Consider the following 25052-nt stretch of genomic DNA (forward strand, 5'->3'; position numbering starts at 1 on the left):
ACACCTTCCCTTCCTAAACGAATGTTTATGCACATTTTACCAAATTCATCTATTTTAAACTTTACTTCAATGGTGCATTTGGTGTAAAGCATTTCATTTATGTTGGATCCGTTAATGCACAATACTAACTGAAATGTACATAGATTCTCAATCATTAAAATACATACTAGTCCTTGGTCAAAGAGCTCCTTTTCTTCATTACTCCATTTTATTGGACTGCTGCCTAGCTTAGCAGGAGTACGCACCCTAAATTATGAAAAGAAAAAAAGGTTTTAATTATGTTTAAAGAAAGAATACCGCTATTTATGATAGTAGGTTAGTTTAAAATTTAAAAAAAGATACATACGGGACTTTCCCTGGTTTCTTTTGGGGACTGTGGAATAAGCACAAATTTATTTTTTAAACATACTTACAGTGGGATTTTTTGACAAAACAGTTTGATGTTTTTAGAAACCCCTGTTGGTTATAATATTTTTTCGGATTCAATTCCCCATAAGTTTTCCATCACTAATAATGTACTCTAACTCCCCTTCCCTTTCTTCTAACCTCACCATCATGTTTGTTATTGTCAAAAGTCCTTTATGTACACATCCCCTCTTTCTCATAAATATTACTTTTTTTTTTTTTTTTTTCAAAATCTTTATTCATTTTAATACATACATCAAGTGTACATTAAATACAAACTATCATAATACATTATCAATTGAAAATTCCATCACAATGTGTATCTAAAAGCTTTATATCCCACCCCCCTCCCATAACCATACACAAATAATAAAATTCATATGTATATTAATCATTTAAAAATATGCAATATATATATGCAATTCTCCCTAATTCCCCCACCCCTCCCTTCCTTCAAATAAATATTACTTTTTATAAGCATTTCTCCTATTCTTATTTTATCATTTTATTGTAAACCGGCTAGATACCAATTGATGATCGGTATATTAAAAATTAATAAACTTGAAACAAGCAACCAGAAAGAGTTCTGTACTTACCTTTTCATCCTATCACTTTCTTGTGCACCAGGCCTGAATTTGTGTGGAACAGGTTTATTAGAAAAATAAAATCTGAAAAACTATTAAGGTTGGTTTGGTATAACAATTTAAAAAAAGGAAAACTAGATTTTATCCAATATTTAATGCTACATGAGTAATAAAATATGCTAGACTTACATACTCACAAACCTACCAAAGCAAATTAGGATACTGTTGCATCAAGTTAGTTTAGCACTATTATCAGAAACAGGCAAACTACAACCTAGGAGCCAAAACCAGGCCACAAAAATCCTTTAATCTGACAGATACCATTAAAAACCTTTCAGGTGAAAAAGACACTAATTTGCCATTCCTTAGTTCTGTGGACCTCAATGCTGTCATTATCCAAAGCACAACATTATAGATCTTTAATCATGACACCAAATACATTAATCCTCCAATATGCAGAAGGTAAAAGTATCACAAGAAGATAAGAGAAAAAAGGCAGTTAGAACCAAACAGGCAGTGGAGGAGATATCTGACTGGGCTGAAAGATGAAGAGTTAGGAGTATGAGGTCCGGTTGGGATCAGAATTAGGGACAACTGTTTGTGAAGGCTTTTTTTTTTCTTTTTTTAAACTACCTGGTAGATTTATTTTAAGAATTCTAAGCTGTGATTATTGCACTTTATTTGCACTTTATTTAATGTAATGGCTAATGTGTAAATTCGATATGCTCTTGACATTATTTTTAGGGGATGAGGATGTAATTTGAATGCATTTTGTAAATGTATTATGTATGAATTATTATGAATGTTTTTCAATTGTTAACCGCTTAGTTTTAGGTGGTCTAGAAATATTAGAAATAAATAAATATTCACATGTTCTACAATAAAACTGCTACAATTCTGACTAGTAAGCACTGTAAAATTTCTGGCAACAGGATGGAAACCAAGCTTTGGGTACCTCATGTTGAAACAGAAGTGAAATAATTTTTCTGCACTTCAAGTGGGCACAGGGATGCGAAGGGGTAGTTTCCACACAATAAGATGTTATAATCCTAAATACCTTTCTAAATGGATCAAAGCGACCATTTCAGTATGCTACCATCTACTATGTTATGTATCCTGAAGTGCAATTTGTCTTCCTTGTTCCAGCAACAAATAGTCTGACTGGGAACCCTCTCCCTGGGCCTGGAGCAGGTAAGAGCACTAACATGGTCCTGCATAAAAGAAAAGTTTCTTTACCTCTTAACTATATGAGCCAAGTTTTATACATAATGCCAACAAACCATACAACATACTCATATCATTTTTATGTTCAGTCTAACTATAAATTCTCACACACACACCTACAGCACCAGAAAAAGTAAAGGAAAAGACAGTTATTTCAGAAGGATACTCTTCCTCAAGCAACATTTTCTGAATAATAGCTCTGTTCTCCTCACTGATGGAGCTATCCAGGGACCAGGGCTGAAATAAAGAAAGTGACATTTTCCACTTAACAATTCTAGACAATATTTATGCCAAGGACATACCTATTTTCTTTGGTGCTGGGCTATACCTCCTTTCAGAACCAACTGAAATATTACACTTCAATGCTCTCTCCTGCTGAAAGGGAATAGGACTTGATAAACCACCTTTCTGTGGCTACAATCAAAGCGGTTTACATATTATATACAGGAGTTTTGTACCTAGGCCAATGGAGTGTTAAGTGACACGCCCAGAGTCACAAGGAGCTGCAGTGAGAATCGAACCCAGTTTCCCAGGCTGCGGCACTAAACATTAGGTTACTCCTCCACTTCATCGGTTTCACTTTTTTTAAACTTACAGCACAAGCAGGGGACAGGGACTGAATAGAGGCCAAAATTCTCCCCGCAAAGAAAATAAGGGCCTCATTTTCAATGCACTCAAGACTTATATAGGTTACTATGCTTTGAAAGTACGCCTCAATAAGCCTCCCAAAAAACTTTTCTCATTGCATGATCATCTAAAATAAATCTACTGATCGCAAACATGACTGACCTTGTTTCAAATAAAATACTTAAAAAAAAGGGCTGAAAACTTATCTATTTGCCTTGATATCCACCTGATAGACTGGATACATGGATTGTGAAGTTTGCTACTTGATGGTTGGTTTAATATTTATTGTATTGTTTTCTGTATGCTTTCTGTTACCTGCTTAGTTGTAAGCAGGATATAAAATTTATAAATACATACTTACTACGAGGCCAATATCAGTTTTCCAGGTTGAATCAAGGTAATGATCCTGTCTGAAACCACCAGTTGCTCTTTCGTAGTCTCTAAAGTACCAATTCAGGATAGAAAGATGATGATGATCAATTACATGGCTCAAATTATTTGTGTCTACCAAAAATAATCCCAAATTGTGAATTGTAGAAAGAGACAAATTTAATTGCATGCTGAATTTTACATGTTCCTATATTCAATCAACAGTCTTTATTATTAGGTTTTCATACAATCTTGGAATCCAAATAGGGTCTGGCCTCACTGTATTGGATGGAAACTGTGAAACCACGTAAGTGGTTATTAGCGCAGGAAGCCGTGCTGCATGCTCCGCACTGCTTCTGACACTCATAGAGTTCTTATGAGCATCGGGAGCAGTGCAGAGCATTCAGCGCGGCTCCCTGTGCTAATAACCGCTATCGCAGTTAAGTAAAAGTGGAGGTAATATAGTATCTTGCCAAGAAAGCCACAGACACCTGGTGTGCTGTGATCACCAACGTCTGTTGAAAAAAAGATATATTTACCATCACTACAATGGTTTTCAGAACCTCTCAAGGCCCTCTTTTCAACCATATATTTAGCACTGACAGAAGTTTTTATTGGTTTTCATATAACAAAACAACAAAATTGTAACAAATAGCCATGTGGTGTGTCAGTAAAACTAGCTGTTCAATGGTATTACATTTGAGAACACCTGAAAAAGCAATTTTACTTTTTAGCCACTGACATCTGTGTGTCAAGCAACAAGAATCTAAATAAATGTTTGTGTTTAACATATTATCCTTCTAGATATAAAAAACTAATAGTGACTGACTACAGAAAGTTTTTTAAAAATAGGGTAATTAGGCTTTTTCAGAGTTTTAGCAACCCCAACCCCAGAAGACAAATCTTGAGAGATATCCTGAAAACCTGTCTCTGGCTGAGTCTGTCCTGACAAGGTCTAAGTTGAGAACCCCCTACTCCAGAGGGTCCCTGGGTGAAGTGAAGGACCAAGCATTCTCTCTACAACAGAGCTCCCAGATTTCAAAATGACTGCTATTGAAACCTGGTTAAAAGGAAAGCAAAAGAGATGGGATTCAACTATCCCATCGAAATATCTCTACCCGCTCATAGATCCAGATACCTACACTTGCCTATATACACTCCACTGATCAGCAAACTGTTCCCGGTCACCCAAACACCTCTCATTTCTGTATTTTAGTCATACATCCATACTGTTCATCAATAAACCCCTCTCCACCGAATGAATCTAACACATATACTGTGTGTGTGTGTGTGTATATATATATATATATATATACCACATATGTGTGTGTGTCTGTCTTTCTTTCTTTCTCTCTCTCTCCTTAGCCGCTTTCTTCCTTTCTTTTTCCTTGGCTGTCCATCACCATCCCTTGCCTGCTCCCCCTGTCCATTTTCCCTTCCTTTTACCTCCCCTGTGTCCACCACCACCCCTTCACTGCTCTCCTTATGCTGCAGCAGCCCTTCTCCCTTTGTTTTACCTCCCCCCTGTCCAGCAGCACCTCTTTACTTCTCCCCCTGTCCAACATTAGTCCTCCGTTCCTTTTTCTTCACCCCCCCTGTCAGCATTCCATCCCCCTCCATTTCCCTCCCCCACACCAGTTCCCTGCGCACCTGCCCCTGTGTCTTTCTTATTTTCTTTGTGTTTCCCTTCCTCTCTCTGTCTCTGTGCAAAGCAGCATTCCCTCCCCCTCCATTTCCCTTCCCCCCACCAGTTCCCTGTGCAGCAGCATTAGCGTTTCCTCTCCCCCCCCTTTCCCTTCCCGCGGTCCGGATTACAAAGGTGGTGATTCCAGCAGCGCTTGCATCAGTCTCCACACGCTGCTTCGGGTCCTTCTACTGCCCTGATTTACTCTGGCACGCCCCTGATGACATCATCAGAGACGCAGCAGAGCTAATCAGAGCAGTAGAAGGGCCCGAAGCAGCGTGTGGAGACTGATGCACACGCTGCTGGAATTGCCATTCGGGTCTGCGGGAAGAGAAGGGGGTGGGCGGCAAAGGAGGAACGGAGATCAGTGGCGGCAGGAGGAACGGAGATCGTCGTCTGGCTGCAGTCCGGCTTGTGGAGGTGATCGGCTGGTGACGTATTAGCGCGCATGCGCACTCCTTCGGCCACAGACCTACACGCACGGAACACGCAAATAGGAGTGCGCATGCGTGGCTAGCTCTTTATTATATTAGATATATATATATATACCTGACAACATAAGCACATAATACTAGCTTCAGATAATTAATCACACATATGATGAACTCCACAGGCTACCTGCCATTTCATAACCACATAAGCTCTCAATCTGCTCCCTGTACCACTTTGCCCACAGAAAACCTTTCCTAATACTCCAATTCAACCAAAAAAAATAAGTCATAGATCAACCCTACCTCACATAATTCCACTTGCATCACTCGTACTTCACAGCAAACCACTTTCTCAGCCAAAATATATCTCCAGTATACTAGAAAATCCAAATTATGAATTACAGAAGTCCAATTCCGGTACCACAGTGTCACAGAGGCCTGGGAAGTACAGTACTACTACTACTTCTATTATTTATTATTTCTATAGTGCTGAAAGGCATACGAAGCGCTGCACAAGTCCATCTGAAGCACCAAAGAGATTAAGTTCAGCAACGTTTAAATTCAGCATCCGTACTTTTAATTGGTGTGGTAATTGACTGCGCCAATTTTTAGCCCAAAACCCCCATTAATCAATTTAAGAGTTTGGCACTGAACTCTTAAGGACACCTAACCTCCCCTTTTACAAAAGCATAGCGCGGTTTTTAGCGCCAGCCAAGGCGGGAACAGCTCGGACGCTCTTAGGAATTCTATGAGCATCAGAGCTGTTACCACTGCAGCCAGCACTAAAAACTGCACTATGCTTTTGTAAAAGGGGGCGGGAGAAGTCATCTATCTATCAACGGCGCTCCAAACACTCAAGTATTCAATGTCTTCTTGAGAAAGTCAGAATAAAGCCTGCAATGCCACTAGCATCACCACAGATCCAGTACAGCAAGGAGCTGAACAGCATTGCAGGCTTTATGCTCTCAAAACATCGAATGCTTCAGTGTTTGGTAGTTGACCACACCAAAGTGAACGTGTTTAGCTATTAGTGAAGTATGTTAAATTTCTGTTACTTTTCACCATAAAGTGCAGATTTTGAAGGTGCATTTAATAAAATACTGCTAGAGTTTTTGCATGTCTTTTTATCAATGCATCACTGCTGAATGTAAAAACTTATAGCTTTAATACCAAGATGTTTGCTCCATTAACAAAAATAACAGCAAATCTCATACACACCTTTTACAAAACCACACAAGATGTTTTTAGCGCCAGCTGGCGTGCTGAATGGATTGCCGCTCTTAGAACTCTATGACCGTCGGAGCAGTGCAGAGCATTCAGTGCATCGGCCAGCGCTAAAAACCTGACTCCAGGATGGGCTTTAAAAAATTTTGTTTACATTTTTTTTCCGATCAAGCCCAATCAAATTAATGGGGAAATTTTTCTGGCCAACCCTAAAGTCTCCCGTGTTTGTATACATTTCTTTTGTGTGCACCTTATCTGCAAGTTGCATCTGGTGTAAAACATTTTTGCCACGTGTATTAGAAAACATATTTAAAATTCTTTACGTACTATTAATTCCCACGGTGCACAGCTCTCATGCATGACACCCTACATCAGCTCCTAAGTTGTCCATACATGCAAACTTCACATAAACAAGCACACAAAAGTAAGCAGTACAGATACATTTCCATGTAATGGATCTCTAACTGTCTCGCAGGTTCCCAGGACAGGCATGAGCAAACCCGGGCCTAGTGTATGATCTAAAAGGTTTACATTAATCCCAGTTCTTCTTAACACGCTTGACAGACACTTCTGGAGGACCAGAAGCGCCCATCACATCCAGCCTTGCTTGCAGCTTTCATCCAGCCAGGCCAGCGAAGTGAGTAGCTTAATTAAGCCAGTCATATAAAGAAAATGCAAAACAAGAAACTAGGATGCACCCTAGAACAGTGGTTCCCAACCCTGTCCTGGAGGACCACCAGGCCAGTCAGGTTTTCAGGATAGCCCTAATGAATATGCATGAGAGAGATTTGCATATAATGGAAATGAGAAGCATGCAAATCTGCTCCATGCATATTCATTAGGGCTATCCTGGAAACCCGACTGGCCTGGTGGTCCTCCAGGACAGGGTTGGGAACCGCTGCCCTAGAACCAGCACATCAGCAACCAGAAATAGTGAAGCAAGCATAAAACCCTCCCCTCACCCTCGCGGCCCTTCAGCCTCGTCCCCTTCAATATCCACGTCCGCCTCTTCCGCCATAGCGACCCTCCGTCCTCGCGGGTTGGTTCCCGCCAACGACAGGCAAAAGCAGGTCACAGCCGAGCTAGACGAGACGTGGCTTATAAAAAAAAAAAAAAAAGCAACGAAGGACGGTCGCTACGAGAAAACGGAGAGGTACGTCAGGGAAGGAAAGGCCGAGGTCGGAGGCGCCGCACGAGCGAACCAAGGCCAGGCCTCCTCCCCCCCGGGGACAGCAAGGACTCACTGACGTCATAGAAAGCTTTCGACCAATGGACTTGCGCGTTGCGGGGCGTCTCTGCGTAACGTACTCCTTGCGTCTTCGACGTTCTCTAGGCGTATGGGAGGGGGGCGGGGGGAAAGAGGTCTTGACGTCACCCAAAGACATTGGTTTGCTTTTGGAAGGTGCTTCGTTGTGTTTTTTTTATTTTTTGACGGCTCGACTTTCCGCCCCAGCTGTGGAATGTTGTTATACCCGATAATAAGCCGCATATGCGGTAAGATGAAAGCTCAGGGACTCTACTCTGCCGGGAACTCATATTTCCTTACCGGAGTTTGTGGGGCTCTGGTAAGTAGTGAGAGAGAGGCGGCTGCTACTCGCGTGCTGAAAACGTCACGAGCCCTTAAGACTTTTTGCTTATTCGGGGTTGGTAACTTCATAAACTTTTTCTGCAAATAAAACAGGGCTTATAATATTAAGTCCTGGGTTATGCACGTAAAAGGTGTGAGGCGCACTTTTTAAAAATTTTTTCTTAAAACACTATTAAAAAACTAACAAGAGCAACTAATCAGTTTTATAAAAAGGTATTATGGTGATCAGAGAAAAAATAAACATAAAATTATATAAAGTGACACAGAAAGTGACTCTGTGGAGTAGAAAAAAATAGTCTGAATTTGCTAAAATACCGTACAATGGCTCCAGAAAAAGGAGGACGGATTGAGACATCTTGGTTTTACTTCCATTGAAAGCAATGGAAGTAAAACTCAGCTATCTCAATCCGTCCTCCTTTTTCTGGAACCATATGGTAACCCTAGATAAGGGGTCCTTTTACTAAGTTGCGTTAAGCATTAATGTATGCTTGTTGCAGCTTAAAATGACATATCGAAGGGCTTGCTGAAGTGTCCAGGAGTAACTTGAATATATATGCAAAAACCATGGGCTAAAATACATTCACAATATTTTCACGGGGGCAGCATGTCTGGGAGCTAGAATGGGTGTACTTTACTAATCAGATAGTGCAGCTTCATTGCTGCAAGTGAGCTCTTGGGGCCAGATTCTATAACAGGTGTCTACCTTAATTGCTCAGATCACATTAATAGCTTCCATTAAGCTCATAATTGAAAAACAAATTTTTAATTGGCTGATAGGCGCCTACCAGATTCTATAAAAGGTAGGCACCTAACACCTAAGTAGGCATGTTTGGGGGGGGGGGGGGCAGAAACAGGCACTGTTAGATGTGATTCTCTAAAGAACTTAGGCGCCTGCAGTATAGGCCAGTAAATCTCTGGCCTGCATTACATGTTTATTATGGTTACCATGCTATGTTAGCTAAGCTTGTAATGCTATGTTTGTCATGCCATACCATGTTTATCATGTTATATTTTACCATGCATTGTTAACTATGTGTTGCTATCTCTGTCAGTGTCCTGCCATGCTAAGTTTGCCATCACCTCGTATAAATACACTTTAATATGTATGTAAACTTGTAACACATTCTGATCTCTCCTAGGAGGATGGGCTATAAAACCAAATAAATAAATAAAATTACTGGCGCTTACGTTTTTTGATAGGGGCTGTTAGGCACGATTATATAAACAGCACCTAAGTGTGATCTTCACTGTAAATGAGTTTCGCACTCCATGCTTACCTTCCTAGGAGTCAAAACTTGGAATGGCCTTACAGAAAAGGCCAGAACTGAACCTTGCCACATCATCTTCCGAAGAAAACTGAAAACACATCTGTTCGATACTTAATCTCCTTTACCCTCTCTTCTCTCCCTTTCCCTTCCTCCTTTCTCCCTTCTTTTTCTCTCCCCTTCCTCTCCCTCCCTATTCTTTCTCTCCCCTCTAACCTCTCTTTACAGTTGCCTTGAGCCTGTATAGGTATGAGCAACGCACAAATAGAAGATTAGATTAGATTGACATGTGGCCAGCACCTTTTTATCTAGGTGCCTGCCAATTTAGGCGCTATTTATAGAATCTGGCCTTTACTGAACATAAGAATTGCCACTGCTGGATCAGACCAGTGGTCCATCGTGCCCAGCAGTCCGCTCCCACGGCGACCCTTAGGTCAAAGACCAGTGCCCTAACTGAGACTAGCCTTACTTGCGTTTGTTCTGGTTCAGCAAAAACTTGTCTAACTTTGTTTTGAATCCCTGGAGGGTGTTTTCCCCTATAACAGCCTCCGGAAGAGCGTTCTAGTTTTCCACCACTCTCTGGGTGAAGAAGAACTTCCTTATGTTTGTACGGAATCTATCCCCTTTTAACTTTAGAGAGTGCTCTCTCGTTCTCCCTACCTTGGAGAGGGTGAACAACCTGTCTTTATCTACTAAGTCTATTCCCTTCAGTATTTTGAATGTTTCGATCATGTCCCCTCTCAATCTCCTCTTTTCAAGGGAGAAGAGGCCCAGTTTCTCTAACCTCTCACTGTACGTCAACTCCTCCAGCTCCTTAACCATTTTAGTCGCTCCTCTATGGACCCTTTCGAGTAGTACCGTGTCCTTCTAGTACGGCGACTAGGTGGTGGTAAGGGCCTACGCGTTAATCTTTTTTAATGACCATGTGTTAATGTGAAAACTAGTGTATAGCCATTAGTACAGAAAATAGGAAATGCGACCATTTTATTGCTGCAGTAAAAATGGCCTTAGTGTATAGGAAGGAACCATGTAAGGACAAGCTAAGGCCACTGTTTACCACAGGACCCCTAAAAGGAGTAAAGAAAAGAGCATAACAAAAGAATCAAGTACTCTTAAGATTGGGTATTTAGGAATATATCAATGGGTTGCCAAATTTGTACATATTGTTTGTATTTGTTCTTCATACTAGCATTTAAGGGTTCTTTTTTCTAAGGCGCACTAGCTCTTTTTAGCTATTCTGATTGGCCCAGGCGCCTCATGCCCCACCTGTGGGCGGGGTTTCTGCTGCCTGGGCCAATCCGGCCCCATTCTGGACCCGGCTGGCCTGCCGGACAGGCGGGCTTGGCACCATCTGTCTGGCCAACATTAAAGGTACGGGGAAGGGGGGTGGGGGTGGAGGGGTCGTGGGGTCGGCCAGGGGGGTTGCGGGTCGGCGGGGGGGGGCGATCGGGGGTTCTGGGGAGGTGGTCGTTGGGGGAAGAGGGGTTGCATCGAGGGCAGGAGGGCCTGGGATCCCTCCTGCCCATATTGTAGGGGGGGTAGGGGGTCGCAGGGGCCAGGAGGACTTGGGCTCCCTCCTACCCATTCGTGTAGGTGGGGGGGGGGGGGGGGGGTCGCCGGGGCCAGGAGAGGTTGGGCTCTCTCCTGGCCCGTTCATGTAGGTGGGGGGCTCCCTCTTGCCCCAATGTTGTCAGGGGGGGGGTTGCGGTTCAACGGGGCAAGAGGGCTTGGGCTCCCTCTTGGCACGATGTTGTCGGGGGGGGGGGGTGGTATCGCGGTTCGACATGGCAGGAGGGCTTGAGCACCCTCCTGCCTGGATCATTGTGGGGGGGGGAAATTCTATAACCGGTGTTGATTTTGACAGACACCGGTTACAGAATCCAGCTTTTAGGCGAAGGACTGGCTCCTCCTTCGCCTTAAAGCCCTTCTGTTGGACGTTTGGGGCTTAGACGTTTTTTTGGTTCATTATGGCCAAAAAGTGTAGACGTCGTGGGGGTGTACTTTTAGACTTAGTGGTGATCTAGGCGTTTAGTAGAGGCAGGCCATAATCAAAACAAGGATGTTTGTTTTGGTTATGAACACTTTCCCTGCTTCTGCTTTGAACGTTTAAGGACTTAGGCCAAAAAGGGACTTAGACATTTTTTTTTGATTATGGTCCTCCACGAAAATAGAAGACAAAATCTCTTTTGGATTTGTGAAATTTTCTCCAAATATTTGTTTGCTGAAAACTTTTGATAAAGGCACAAAGGTCTAGATTCTTAAAAAACCACGTTAAAAAATGACAGGCTGCTATTGCAGCTGATCTGGTAGTAAATTAAAAAAAGTAATTCATTCTCCAAAATTTGCTCATGTAAATGAGGTTGGCAGAGAGTAGCGAAGACAGGACTGCTGTGCACGATGGACCACTGGTCTGACCCAGCAACGGCAATTCTTATGCTCTTATCTTCCTTTCTCTCCAGCTGCCACACAACACTCCCTGAAGCGGAAGAGATACCCACTCTCTCCTGCTGCCAAGCAAACCTCCTCCAGTAGCAGGAGAGATAACCTTTCTCTCCCGCTGCCATACAACACCTCACTGCAGCAGGAGAGATGTCCACTCTCTCCCGCTGCCAAGTGACCCTCCCCTTGCAGCCTCCCTCCTATGGGAGGGACCTTAAACAACATGGGCCAATCAGAGCCCCAGGCCCCTCCCCAGTGCATCCCAAGTCATCCCAGATAGTAATGCATCTCTCTATGTGTTTCAGAGTTATGCTGGAACATCATCTCAGCGAGGCCAAAAACTGTGGATTACACATTAAAATTTTTCGTTTTCAATAATTTTTACATGTCACCCCCTTCCCACCCCCACAGTATTTTTCCCCAGATAGTAAGTGATATGTATACCAAGTTTGGTTGAAATCTGTCCATGCGTTTCAGAGTTATGCTGGAACATACACACACAGATACATCTGATTTTTTTATATATAGATAGATAACATTTTGGGGTGAGAAATTCAAATAATAATTAGCTACACCCCTACTAGATTTTCTAAAATATAACTGAAACCCTTAGAGATCCAACCTTGAGATAATTTATCATATTCTGAAATAAATGGGTTTCTTGCAGATTTTATGTGAATCTGTCCTAAAATTCTTTTACATTTTAATTGGGTTATTCAATCCATGTACATTCCAGGTGATCAATTTAGTTGACATTTATGAGGAGTAGATAAAGATTAATCATATAATTAAAATGTAATAGGAAAAGTATTAAAAGTTCAAAAGATTTTTCAAGTCCTAAATTATACACTTCAAGCTTACAACCGAGGAGAACTTCGAGTTTGTCATTTTTCTGACCTTTTGTAATAATAGTAACAGTAAAATTCATAAAATAAAATTGAACAGTAATACTAAGAACAATTAAAGCAGAAACAATTCAGTGTTCTGCCCAGTGAGTGCTACGGAAAGGGCACATGGAGGCTCTACAGGCTGAATATTATGACATCTCACACTTCTGAAATTATCTCACTGGATACCAGTGTCAAGGGAGAAACTTCTTAAACATGAAATAAGAGAATATTAATGAAACGGTTAGCAAGAATGTCAATCTGGATTCTTGACAGTGTATTATTACATTTAGTTGATTCATTTTCCTGAATACATTTTCTCTTGGAGTTCTTGTAGTATTTAGGTGTAATTTAGTGTTATTCTGATTTGGAAGGTTTCTAGGATAAATTTACTCCTGGCAGAATTCTGCGATTGTAGAATTCCTCACCCCTTCAGGATGCATAAAATTCTACACATGTTGTGCAGAATTCGATGCAGTAGAGGAGGTCACTTCCTTCTTCTGTGCCATCAGACCCGACTTTATGTGAACCACTATCTCGCATGTGCAGAATTCCACCAGGAGTAAAAATTGTAGAGGATCTGTGTGTACCTTCAACCCATTCTAGACCATCTTCCATTTCAGAGATAAATTTCTTTTCCTTGATATGAAAATGTCAGACCAAGCAGAAAAGACCATATGTAATTTAATAGGTCTGTATCTTAGTGGTTGTGCTTGAAATAGTGGAAGCAAGTTAAAGAGAGTAAACAACAGAGAGAAAAACTCCTCACACTGAAGATAGAAAAGAAATGGAGTGAGGTAAAACAGAAATGCAGAGGAAGGCTGGAACCAAAATCACTCTGTTTTGCCAGCAACTAGTGCATGAGAAGACGTGTCACGGCCGTGTTTCAGCCTATGGTACCTATGCTAGGGGTTAAAAAACCCCTCGCAACACCAAATGAAAATGTTGCTAAAATTAAGCTAATAAATGTGGCATTACCGATGCCAAACAGTGAAGCCACTATCCCAAGGTTTTGAGTGCACATAACGCACGCCTACAGCAGGTTTTCATTTGACTTGTTCCTCAAGTTCTGCTGCTGGCGTGCACTAGGTGTGCTTAAAACCTTGGGATAGTGATTATGGGACGAGAGGTATCCAAATTAGAACCAGATTTCTGGAAGGCTACGTTGATACGATCAATATGAATTTTTTCTGACGGCCAAATCAGAAATGTATGGGTGATAAATATTTTCCAAGATGAGAACGAGATCTTTCTTTTCAGTAATATGCTAGCTATGTGCAGCTAATGCGGCTGCACGGGGGCGCCAAAATTGCATTCTGTCCATTGGCTTCTCTTGCTGATGTCACAAAGGTGGTTGAGGCACTGGGAGCACTTAGGGTTGTGTTGCACAGGACGTATTTGTGGTTTGCGAAGCTCCTAAACCTGTCGTTTTCTATATCATCCCGTTTCCAATTTATTTCTCTGCTTATCTTTTTTTTTTTTTTTTTGTCTTCCAAACCTTTGGTTGTAAAATTGAGGCAAAATTTATTCTCCGATGCTAATCTAATTTTGAGAGACTTTTTTTTTTTTTATATATATCTTTATTAGCAATTGCAAAGGGGACATACAACCAAAAGGGAAGCAGATACTGTCATCCAAGTTTATCACATTTTCTTTAAAGGCAGATATTGCTTGATGAATATCGGAGTGTACATAAGAACATACCACAGGAACATAGAATTGCCATCCTGGGACAGACCGAAGGCCCATCAAGCCTAGTCTCCTGTTTCCAACCCAGATCACAAGTACCTGGCGAGGTCCCAAGGATCAAAAAAAATTTTTATGCTGCTTATCCTAGGAATAAAGTAGTGGATTTCCCCAAGCCATCTCAATAATGGCCTTTGGACTTTTGTTTTAGGAAATTATACACCTTATTTAAACCCGTTTAAGCTAACTGCTTTCACCACATTCTCTGGCAACGAATTCCAGAGTTTAATTACACGTTGAGTGATGAAATATTTTTTCTATTTTATTTTTTTAATCTACTTCTTAGTTTCATCATCTGTTCCTTTATTACTAGTATTTCTGGAAAGAGTAAGCAAGTGATTCATGTCTACTTGTACCACTCCATTCAGTATTTTATAGACCTCTGTCATATCTTCTCTGAGCTGTCTCTTCTCCAGGCTAAAAAACCTCAGTTGCTTTAGTCTTTCCTCATAAGGAAGTTGTCCCGTTTCTTATCATTTTCATCACCTTTCTCTGTACCTTTTCTAATTCCCTTACATATTTTTTGAGATGCGGCAACCAGAATTGTACACAGTAATCAAGGTGCAGCCGTACCATAGAGCAGTGGTTCCCAACCCTGTCCTGGAGGACCACCAGGTCAATTGGGTTTTCAGGCTAGCCCTAATGAATATGCACGAGAGAGATTTGCATATAATGGAAGTGACAGGAATGCAAATCTGCTCCATGCATATTCATTAGGGCTATCCTGAAAACCCCGATTGGCCTGGTGGACAGGGTTGGGGGGACACTGTTCTAAAGGGTTTAACTGAGGAGGAGAGGCTCCCGACCAGTTAAACCCCACTGAGATAGCCAGTTGCTGATATTCAGTGGCATTTAACTGGCTAGGTTAGAGACGAGCCACGGGTGGAGTTATGAAACAGTGGACATGTGTTTTATCATTTGAGCCACTTATTTATAGCAATCACAAGACAGGTCTGTGGCCTGCTACATTACTTTCACCTCATCCCCCCTCCCCCACCTTTTACAAAACTGTAGTGTGGTTTTTAGCGCTTTTTGATGCTTAGAATTCCTATGAGCGTCAAAACTGTTACCACTGCAGCTGGTGCTAAAAAACACACACTATGTTTTTGTGAAAGTGTGTGTGTGTATGTTGGGCAGAGATAGTGTGTAATGTTTGTTATATGCATAACATATTGATTTTTATTGCCCATATTTACATGCTTTTATTTAGTTTACAGTTTTTTATTCAAGCTCTTGATGCAGCCATTGAGAGGGCGAAACATTGGCCATGTTGGGCAATTAGAGAGTGTTATGTTTTGTTCCATCTGATTATAAATTTTATGTTTCTCATTACTTTGGTGTGTTCCGTATCTTTTGATGTTCTCAAACTATTAAGTTCAGTCCAAATTTTCTTTTAATAGAAAAAAAAGAAAGAAAGATGGATTTTCATAATGAAGGGTAACAATGCTGAATATCACTAGATCTCCCTAGTAATAAAACACATACCTTTGGAACTCCTCCCGCAGGATTCAGTGTAAATGCTGATTGAAAAGGTTTTTTGTTTTTTGTTTTTTTGAAACAAGTTATCGTATATGAGGTCTGTTTAAACTGTACAGACTATTCTATAATGCTACTGTTTTGTGCAATCTACAGTATATAATTATACATACAAAACAATGAATGCTTAAGCCATTTCTTCTTTCAATTTACAATGATTTATTATGTTCCAGGGTGAACTAGCAAAAGAGAAAATAAGAACCTTCTGCAGTCTTCAGGTTGCTAGACGGAAGTGCATATGTCTGCGCTTAGCTTCTTTGGTTTGTGCGGAGAAATGCAGTAACAGCTGCACTTATTCCATGGTTTCCAGGGAAGGACTGGAAATGCAAAGGAACTGCACAGAAACGAAACACCAACAACTGAATATAAGCAGCAAAGATAAAGACTATTTTGGGGCCACACACACTGGCATCCACAGATATTTTTTCAATGACGATCATGAATTGCATTTAAATCACCAGACTGGAGACATGCAAAGAGGCGTGTTGTGCTGTGCGAGAAGTCATGCCTTCCTGTCATCCATGCCTTTTTCCAGGGGAAGTGCATTACCAGGAACCCTTTATCCATTATCCACCCTACATTTCTTTCCTGCAGAAACTTCCTTCCAGAAAACCAGGCACTTCCATACCTCACCGGTACTGAATGTTCTGCTACCCCCTCATGTATGGCTTCTCCTTAAACCAGCACAGAAGCTTTTTGCCATCATTCTTGGCAGGTGAAAAAAGCCACTTATTTTTTGCCATTGTTTATTTATTCAATTTTCTATACGTTCTCCCAAGGGAGCTCGGAACGGTTTACATGAACTTATTCAGGTACTCGAGCATTTTTCCCCTGTCTGTCCCAGTGGGCTCAAAATATATCTAATGTACCTGGGGCAATGGGAGGGATTAAGTGACTTGTCCAGGGTCACAAGGAGCAGTGTGGGTTTGAACCCACAACCTCAGGATGCTGAGGCTGTAGCTTGAACCACTGCGCCACACTCTCCTAAGCCTGATGGTAAAAAAATGAAAAAAATAATTTACATTTGTGAGTGAAAACATTGTCGCATTTGGTTTCTTCTTTTTTTTTTTTTTTTTAAGTTAAACATACAGCGCTTAAAAAGGTGTGGCAAATCTATCACTGAAAGGAATTTCTATGTGGCAGCACAGGACTAAATAATACTATTTTATATTCTTTCCTGGGTTCTCTTCACTGGTGTCTTCTGTAATTAGAGCTTGCAAAATAGTCTCTGAAAGTACTTACTGTTCAAATTTCTGTATTACATTGAATATAAAAGAGCATTGCAAAAGGAATTTATAGGAAATCATATACAGATATATTTCCAAATTGCCGTGCTGCCTTTTTCATACTGGGTGGACGGCACAGATCGTTATCTGCCGTCATCTACTATGTTGCATATGTATCAAAATCCACTTAAAATTAACATCCTTTAGGTTACAGCACTTCCAGTTATTAAGGATAGTTTTGATGACTTTTGGTAACAAATAATTGATCATCTTTAGATGGTAATAACATCTCAAGTTAATTATCTAATATATATCGATTATAATCAGTATTCAAGGAGAGTCATTTTATTCCAAATTAGAGATCTTCAGAGCAAGCAGTAGGCTATGAGAAAACATTGAACAAGAAAGTCTGTAAACAAGGCAGTTACATTTTGTACATGCTACACATGTAAGTGTACAGAATACTGACATACATGTGCAGATGTGCATAAATCTCAATCAGTCTTTGCATTATTCTGAAAAGACATGTATTTGCAAGGGGGCGAAGGTATACGTAGGGGAGGAGCATGTCTCCCACTTAGGGCTCTTTTTACAAAGGCGCGCTAGCATTTTAGCGCACGCAGGAAATTACCGCGTGCTACGCTTCTAGAACTAACGCCAGCTCAGTGCTGGCGTTAAGGTCTAGCATGTGCGGCAATATAGCGTGCACTATTCCGCGTGTTAAAGCCCTAGCGCACTTTAGTAAAAGGAGCCCTTAGTGTGGGTATCTTACAGAATACCGTTAATTAAGCACATCCATCAGTGGCATAGCTAGGACTGAATGGGTCCTCGGTGGGAAGATTGGGATGGGACCTCTATAACACCATCACTCCCAGGGTAGTGGGGGACGGGGGGGGGAAGATGCATCTTTTCCAAAGTTCAGAACAAAGGTGGAATTGTCCCAATCAGAATGGTGCACAAGAAAGTGTCTTTCAACTCATCTGATAAATCCAAATGCCTGTATTCATCCAAAATTCATAAAATGACTCTACGACTCGACATGCGCATGTTTCGGCCCAAACGGCCTGCCTCAGGAATCTTACGAGTCTTCAACTGTATAAAAAGTGCACAATCTCACTAAATGCTGCTTGGGAGATGAGTTGAAAGACACTTTCTTGTGCACCATTCTGATTGGGACAATTCCACCTTTGTTCTGTGCTTTTGAAGTTGTGGTTTTGTTTCCCCTGTTTTATCCTTGTGCTCATTTCCCAAAGTTGACATATTACAATTAATAAATTCAGAAAAAATAGTGTTTTTTTCCTACCTTTTGTTCTCTGTGCATTGTTTTACTCCTAGTGTTTCTCTTGTGCTTTTCTGTTTTTGCAAGCTTCACTTTAGCTGCAAAAGAACAAGAGTGGCATTTCTGTTTCATTTTGGACATGTTCACAAAGAAGCATCCAGCATGCTCCCCTCCCCCCATTAACTACAAGATCTTGATGCATAAAATGTGAATATATTTACCTTTCCCTTTGGTGTCGTACCCACAGTGGAAGCCGTGTGCTTAGACATCTGACTGTGGCACTACCATGAACCTTTCTACATTGGCCTCGTAAGAAAGTCATGCTGAAAGAAACACTAGTTAAAGTCTCAAAAATAAATGAAGTCAAATTAGAAAAGCTTGGTGACATGTTTAAAAACACAATCCCTCTCTCTTCCCCTTAATCCTTTGTGCACACAGGGCATTTTCTATATATGATGCTTAAAAAAATTGGCGCTGAGTAGATCAGCTCTTGGCGCAATTCTACAAGGTGCACTTACCTTTTATAGAATAGTGTTTAGCGCCTGTGTGCGCTAAATGCGATTCTGCAAAACGTATTTAGCGCTTGTAGGCCAGCTAAAACCAACCCTAAATATTTGTACTCAAGTTGTGAGTAGCTTGGGTGTATTCTATAACAATGCATGTAACTTTTAGGACTGCCTCTGATCCACCCCTGGCCATGCCCCCTTTTCAAATTCATGGACTGCAACTGGCGCATACTCTTTATAGAACTGCACTTTCCGAGTTGTGTGTGTAGAAATATGCTTGAGTACCTGAATAAATTCATGTAAACCGTTCTGAGCTCTCCTGGGATAACAGTATAGAAAATTGAATAAATAAATGTGTGTCTAACTTTTAATTAATCAGAATTAGCATCAATTATGAGGTGCTAATTATCAATTATTGGCATCAGTTAACCCAATTAATCAAGTTGTGCGCATACATTGGCTACATGCTCAACTTTGAGCGCCATATACAGAATTTAGGGGACAAGATGTGACAGTTTCCATAGCAGACCTTAAACGGGGTGAGGGTGCTAATGCCACCATAAGACAACAAAGGGTAAATTGGTGTGCCCAAAACCCCAAGGAGCTAACATGAGTTTTGAAGCTGGGCTTTCCAATTTCCAGCCTGCTGCTATAGAAAAATAAAGTTATCATTATTATTGTTATTATTATCTACTCCACCCCTATTTATATAATCATGAATGATTTATTGAAAAAAAAAATATTGGCATTGACTTGAATTTAGGATTGCTCTTGTTTCTGCTTGCAGGAGAATTAGAAAGTGGTGGAAAGCTCTTCCTGAGAACAAGCGCCTGTTATTCAGAGAATATCTGCGAACCAACAAGTGGAAGCTGTTCGCAAGCCTAAGTGGACTAGGGGTTATATTTGTTTTGTTTTATTTCACTCACTTGGAAGAGAGCCCAATCACTGGCCGCAGCCGGCTACTTCTCTTCAGGAGAGAACATTACGATGTCCTTACACAGCTGGAGTATGAAGGGGTGAGTCATGGACAGAAATGCAAAAGGTGATGTAGTGCAAAATGACAAAACTTGTATGGAAAACCTTGCAATGTAACTATGACAAATTGCAACCTGTAAACTATGGGCTCTTTTTTTTACAAAGATGCGCTAGCGGTTTTAAATGCTGCACGCACTAGCCGCTTCCGCCTCCTTTTAAGCAGGTGGTAATTTTTCGGCTAGCGTGCGCTAATCCTGTGCGTGCGCTAAAAACGCTAGCGCACCTTTGTAAAAGGAGCCCTATATTGGTATTAGATCCCTGTATGTGTTGAGTTAGGATGAAAACTTGTACTGAAAAAAACTTGCGCGGGATAGAAAACGAAATAAGTAAAGTAAAATCTTTATGCAGGAAAGAGGGGAAAATATTATACTGTCACGTATTTGGGGGATTTTGAAATGGAAATGGCATCCGTTTAAGTCTTATCAATTCTGAATTTGGTATTTTGTTAAAGGGCCTAAGACTAAGAATGCCTCTGTATCGCTCCATGGTGTGGACCTCACCTTGACTATTGAGCTCAGTTCTGGTCGCCATATCTCAAAAAAGATATAGCGGACTTAGAAAAGGTTCAAAGAAGAGTGACCAAGATGATAAAAGTGTATGGATCTCTTCTTACATGAGGAAAGACTAAAAGAGGTTAGAGCTCTTCAGTTTGGGAAAAGAGACAGCTGAGGGGAGATATGATTGAAGTCTACAAACTCTTGAGTGGCAGAGAACACATACAAGTGGATCATTTTTTTCCTCCTTCAAAAATTAAAAAGACTAGGGAAGTTACAGGGAAATACTTTTTAAAACCAATAGGAGGAAATATTTTTAACTCGGAGAATAATTAAGTTCTGGAGCATGTTGTCAGAGGATATGGTAAGAGTGGTTATCATAGCTAGTTTATACAAAGTTTGGACAGGTTCCTGGAGGAAAGTCCATAATCTGCTATTGAGACAGGCATGGGGGGAAACCAGTGCTTGCCTTGGGATTGGTGACATGGAATATTGCTACTATTTGGGATTTTGCCAAGAACCTTTGGTCTGGATTGGCCACTAGACTATCGGTCTAACCCAGTATAGCTATTCTTATGTTTTTTTCCCCCCAACCCCCTCCCCAAGCTCGTGCAAAGCAAAACTTGGATACATGGCATAAATTGAGTGCATTGACAGATGAGCTTTTTCCTTTTGGGGGATGCAGTAGTTAAATTAGGATTACGCGTACCACAGTTAACAGGTGACCCATCACCCTTTGCTTTATATGCCACTTGTTATAAACACTTTCTCTATGTCTTCACTAGTTGAATTGTGTAGTTTTGTGTTTCTTGTAATTAGCGCAGGATTATTTTTCATTACACAGTGCGGTATGTTTTCAATTGTGCTCTCAAAGTACCACATACCTAGTGCTATACAGTATTTTCAAATGCTAGCAAGTCTACTACACTCTGATCATATATCATATTTGAGAATAAAGGAGATAATTCTGTAACGCCTTGAATTAGATTCTACGGTGTGGTGCAATGAGCATTATTTCTATAATGGTACTTGGGTGCACCTAAGACAGAATACTAGCATAAACCAGCGGTGTGCTTTAAGGTCTGTTCTTGGGCCTGCCCTTTTTAACATTTTTATAAACGATATTGCTGTAGTGCTGTCAGGTAAGATTTGCTTCTTTGCGGATGATACCAAAATCCACAATAAAGTACACTTCCCCCCTCTGTATTCGCGAATTCCGTATCTACGGATTCGGGTATTTGCGATTTTTGACCAAAATATAAATTTTAATTTTCAGGCTTTTTTTAGCCCTGTAAGCCCCCCTCCCTTAAGTTTTACCTGGTGGTCTAGCGGGTTTTCAGGCAGGAGCGATCTTCCCACGCTCCTGCTCCGTGCAGATCGCTCACAGGAAATGGCTCGAGAGACTACGGGAGCTCAAGGCAGCAATTTCCTGTGAGCGATCTGCACGGGGCAGGAGCGTGGGAAGATCGCTCCTGCCTGAAAACCTGCTAGACCACCAGGTAAGGCTTAAGGGGGGGCTTACAGGGCTAAAAATAGCCGTGGGAAGCCGGGGATAAGGGCAGAACTGGCCTGAATATTATTTGCGGTTTTTCCATATTCGCGGACCGGCTCTGTCCCTAACCCCCATGAATACAGAGGGGGAAGTGTAGACACCAAGGATGGTGTGAATAACATGAAGAAAGACCCGGCGAAGCTTGAAGAATGGTCTGAAAATTTGGCAGCTAAAATTTAGTGCTAAGAAATGCAAGGTCATGCATTTGGGCTGCAAAAACCCGATGGTACGATACAGTTTAGGGTTGAAGAACTTATGTGCACGACAGAATTTCGGGACTTGGGTGTGATTGTATGTGATGACCTTTAAGGTGGCCAAACAGCTTGAAAAGGTGACAGTGAAAGCTAGAAGGATGCTAAGGTGCATAGGGAGAGGTATGGCCAGAAGGAAAAAGGAGGTATTGATGCCCCTGTATAAGATTTTGGTGAGACCTCATTTAGAATATTGTGTACAATTCTGGAGGCCACACCTTCAAAAAGATATAAAAAGGATGGAGTCGGTCCAGAGGAAGGCTACTAAAATGGTGCTTGGCCTTCATCATAAGGCATATGGAGACAGACTTAAAAATCTCAATCCTGTATACTTTGGAGGAAAGGTGGGAGAGGGGAGATATGACGGAGATGTTTAAATACAATCAGCAAAAAATTGTTATTAGCCTAGTGGTGGAGATACCCCATGAAAGTGCATTTATAATAGGTGGAGAAGAAGCCTCAACTTATCAACAATATACGGACGGCAACCCAATGAGTTCTTAAGCCAGTCCTGCTCTGTATCATAGGCAAAAAACTCCAAACATTTCAAAATGTAACTTTTCATAATGTAACTTATTTACCATGGACCCCTGACGAAGGCGTGTTGTCCGAAACACGGACCGTGTTGGGTCTCTTGGTTGGTAAAAAGGTTTTATATTACTGCATTTTAACCTTGGTACAATAAACTTTTGTCTGCATCTTGTACATTATCTGCAGTTTTTTTTTGGTTTTCCTGTTTTGGTGGTTTTTCTGCAGATTTGGTTGGATTTCTTTTTGTTGCTCTTTGCTTGAACATAACATAAGAACAGAATTGCCACTGCTGGGTCAGACCAGTGGGCCATCATGCCCAGCAATCCGCTCACGCAGCAGCCCTCTGGTCAAAGACCAGCGCCCTAACTGAGACTAGCCCTACCAGCGTACGTCCTTGATCAGCAGAAACTTGTCTGACTTTGTCTTGAATCCCTGGAGGGTGTTTCCCCTATGACAGACTCCGGAAGAGCATTCAAATTCTCTACCACTCTCCGGGTGAAGAACTTCCTTATGTTTGTTCGGAATCTATCCCCTTTTAACCTTAGAGAGTGCCCTCTCGTTCTCCCTACCTTGGAGAGGGTGAACAACCTGTCCTTATCTACTAAGTCTATCCCCTTCAGTACCTTAAATGTTTCGATCATGTCCCCTCTCAATCTTAGAAGGTGGGTTAGAGTTTAGAATTGAAAGCATCTTCAAAGAAGCGGGCTTTGAGTCTGGATTTGAATAACAGATGACAGTTTATGAGACTAATTTATTTTAAACCCCAGTATAATTTAGAAGCATTATAAAAGTTGGACTTAGCCCGTGGTTCAATATCTCCTCTAAAGGGGAACATCGGTAATAAAATTTTGGTACATCTTAGGTCTTATACGTTTTGTTAACAAATGAGGATACGTTGATCAAGCTAAAGTATACAAAGCTAAAATCTTTACAGAATAAATGGAGTGTTTCTTTGTGGTCAAAAAATAAGGTTGCAGAATTTTTCTTTCTGTGCTGCCAAATCTTACAAGATAAGCCTGAGAGAACTCATGATTGACTCCCTCAGCGCAGTCAGTGCCTCCACAGTCTACTTCAGTGAACAGCTGGCTGCTGCCAATGGTAGGGAGCAACCAAATAGGACACTTCAAGATTGCTGAGATCAGCAGAACAGCAATTAAGAATCAGTCAATGCTTCTAAAATGATTATAGTCTGCATACAGTAGAAACTGTATTTTTGAATGTTTGTTTTCCCTTATTAGGATAAGAAGAGGAGAACCCAGGAATAACAAATGAAGCTTAAAATAAAAATGACCAGTAAATAGTTGTTTTCCTTTTTTTCTCCCTGTGATTATTATTTTAGAAAAGCTCCTCTTTCTACTTTTAAGCCAATAAAGTGGAGGGGGGAAGATATATTAAGAGCACCTGTCACTACTGTATTGTAGTCTATTGTATGTGTAAATTTATAGAACACTGCCATCTATAGGGGTTAGATATAAATGGCACATCACCATGCTATATTTACCCCCTCAAATGGTATTGCAGATAACTATTAGAAGGAAGGAGCACGGGTGTGGCATAGGCAAGGCTGATATTTACGCAGGCTTCTTCCTGAATACCATAAGTGGTGCGTTTTCCTGTCACATTTAGGTGCAAACATTTATGCAAGTTTAAAATTACATTACATTAGTGTCTTCTATCCCATTACTTCTGAATGCATCCAAGTACCCCTGAAAAAAAATATATGATTAGTAGTGGAGAAATAGCAACCGCTGAGACACCAAACACCGCCACCAAATGTAACTTTACTAGCACCTGATAACAATAGCAGTAGATGGAGGGAAAAGCCTCAGAACCAGAGAGAGCGTGAATGTTTGCTCTTCTCTCATGCATCACAGGCATTAAAAAAACCTCTGAAATTCTGGGGGCCTTTTTACTAAGTTACGCTAGCCGTTTTAGCACGCGCTAAACGCCAACGCATCCGTAGACTATAAAGGACGCATTAGCGTTTAGCGCATGCTAAAACGGCTAGCGCGCCTTTAGTGAAAGGACCCCTCCGTAATTAATGCAGAAACAATATTAGCGCAATGAGGTGAGCACAATTTTAAACAAAAAAAAAACCCCCTATGAGGACCTGAGCTTTGTGGCACAACCGCCACTGAAGCCCTGAAGAAGTTCACTCCTCATTCCAAA

At 41.1% G+C, this 25052-nt stretch overlaps 2 protein-coding genes across 6 annotated transcripts in view; one reads left to right on the top strand and one right to left on the bottom strand.

The window, feature by feature from the left end:
* Positions 1 to 7763, bottom strand: part of MYSM1 (Myb like, SWIRM and MPN domains 1) — a 56363-nt gene extending 48600 nt beyond the window's left edge. For 2 of the 3 annotated variants that reach the window (XM_033915771.1, XM_033915770.1), the window contains exons 1-6: positions 7511 to 7763; positions 3202 to 3280; positions 2380 to 2450; positions 1002 to 1073; positions 347 to 373; positions 168 to 246 (exon numbers count right to left, since the gene is read on the bottom strand). In XM_033915771.1, the coding sequence (XP_033771662.1) occupies positions 168 to 246; positions 347 to 373; positions 1002 to 1073; positions 2380 to 2450; positions 3202 to 3280; positions 7511 to 7566 (384 nt within the window). In that variant the 5' untranslated portion in view covers positions 7567 to 7763. Of the gene's footprint in view, positions 1 to 167; positions 247 to 346; positions 374 to 1001; positions 1074 to 2379; positions 2451 to 3197; positions 3281 to 7510 lie in introns of those variants that run through there. The other variant, XM_033915772.1, reaches the window with a different exon arrangement.
* A 141-nt stretch (positions 7764 to 7904) lies between these two features.
* Positions 7905 to 25052, top strand: part of OMA1 (OMA1 zinc metallopeptidase) — a 61399-nt gene continuing 44251 nt past the window's right edge. The window contains exons 1-3 of one of the 3 annotated variants that reach the window (XM_033915773.1): positions 7905 to 8113; positions 16183 to 16724; positions 19808 to 20036. In XM_033915773.1, coding sequence (XP_033771664.1) covers positions 8009 to 8113; positions 16183 to 16724; positions 19808 to 20036 — 876 coding nt within the window. In that variant the 5' untranslated portion in view covers positions 7905 to 8008. Of the gene's footprint in view, positions 8114 to 16182; positions 16725 to 19807; positions 20037 to 25052 lie in introns of those variants that run through there. The other 2 variants (XM_033915774.1, XM_033915775.1) reach the window with 2 other exon arrangements.

This window comes from Geotrypetes seraphini, chromosome 12 (assembly GCF_902459505.1).
Source record: "Geotrypetes seraphini chromosome 12, aGeoSer1.1, whole genome shotgun sequence".
NCBI lineage: Eukaryota > Metazoa > Chordata > Amphibia > Gymnophiona > Dermophiidae > Geotrypetes > Geotrypetes seraphini.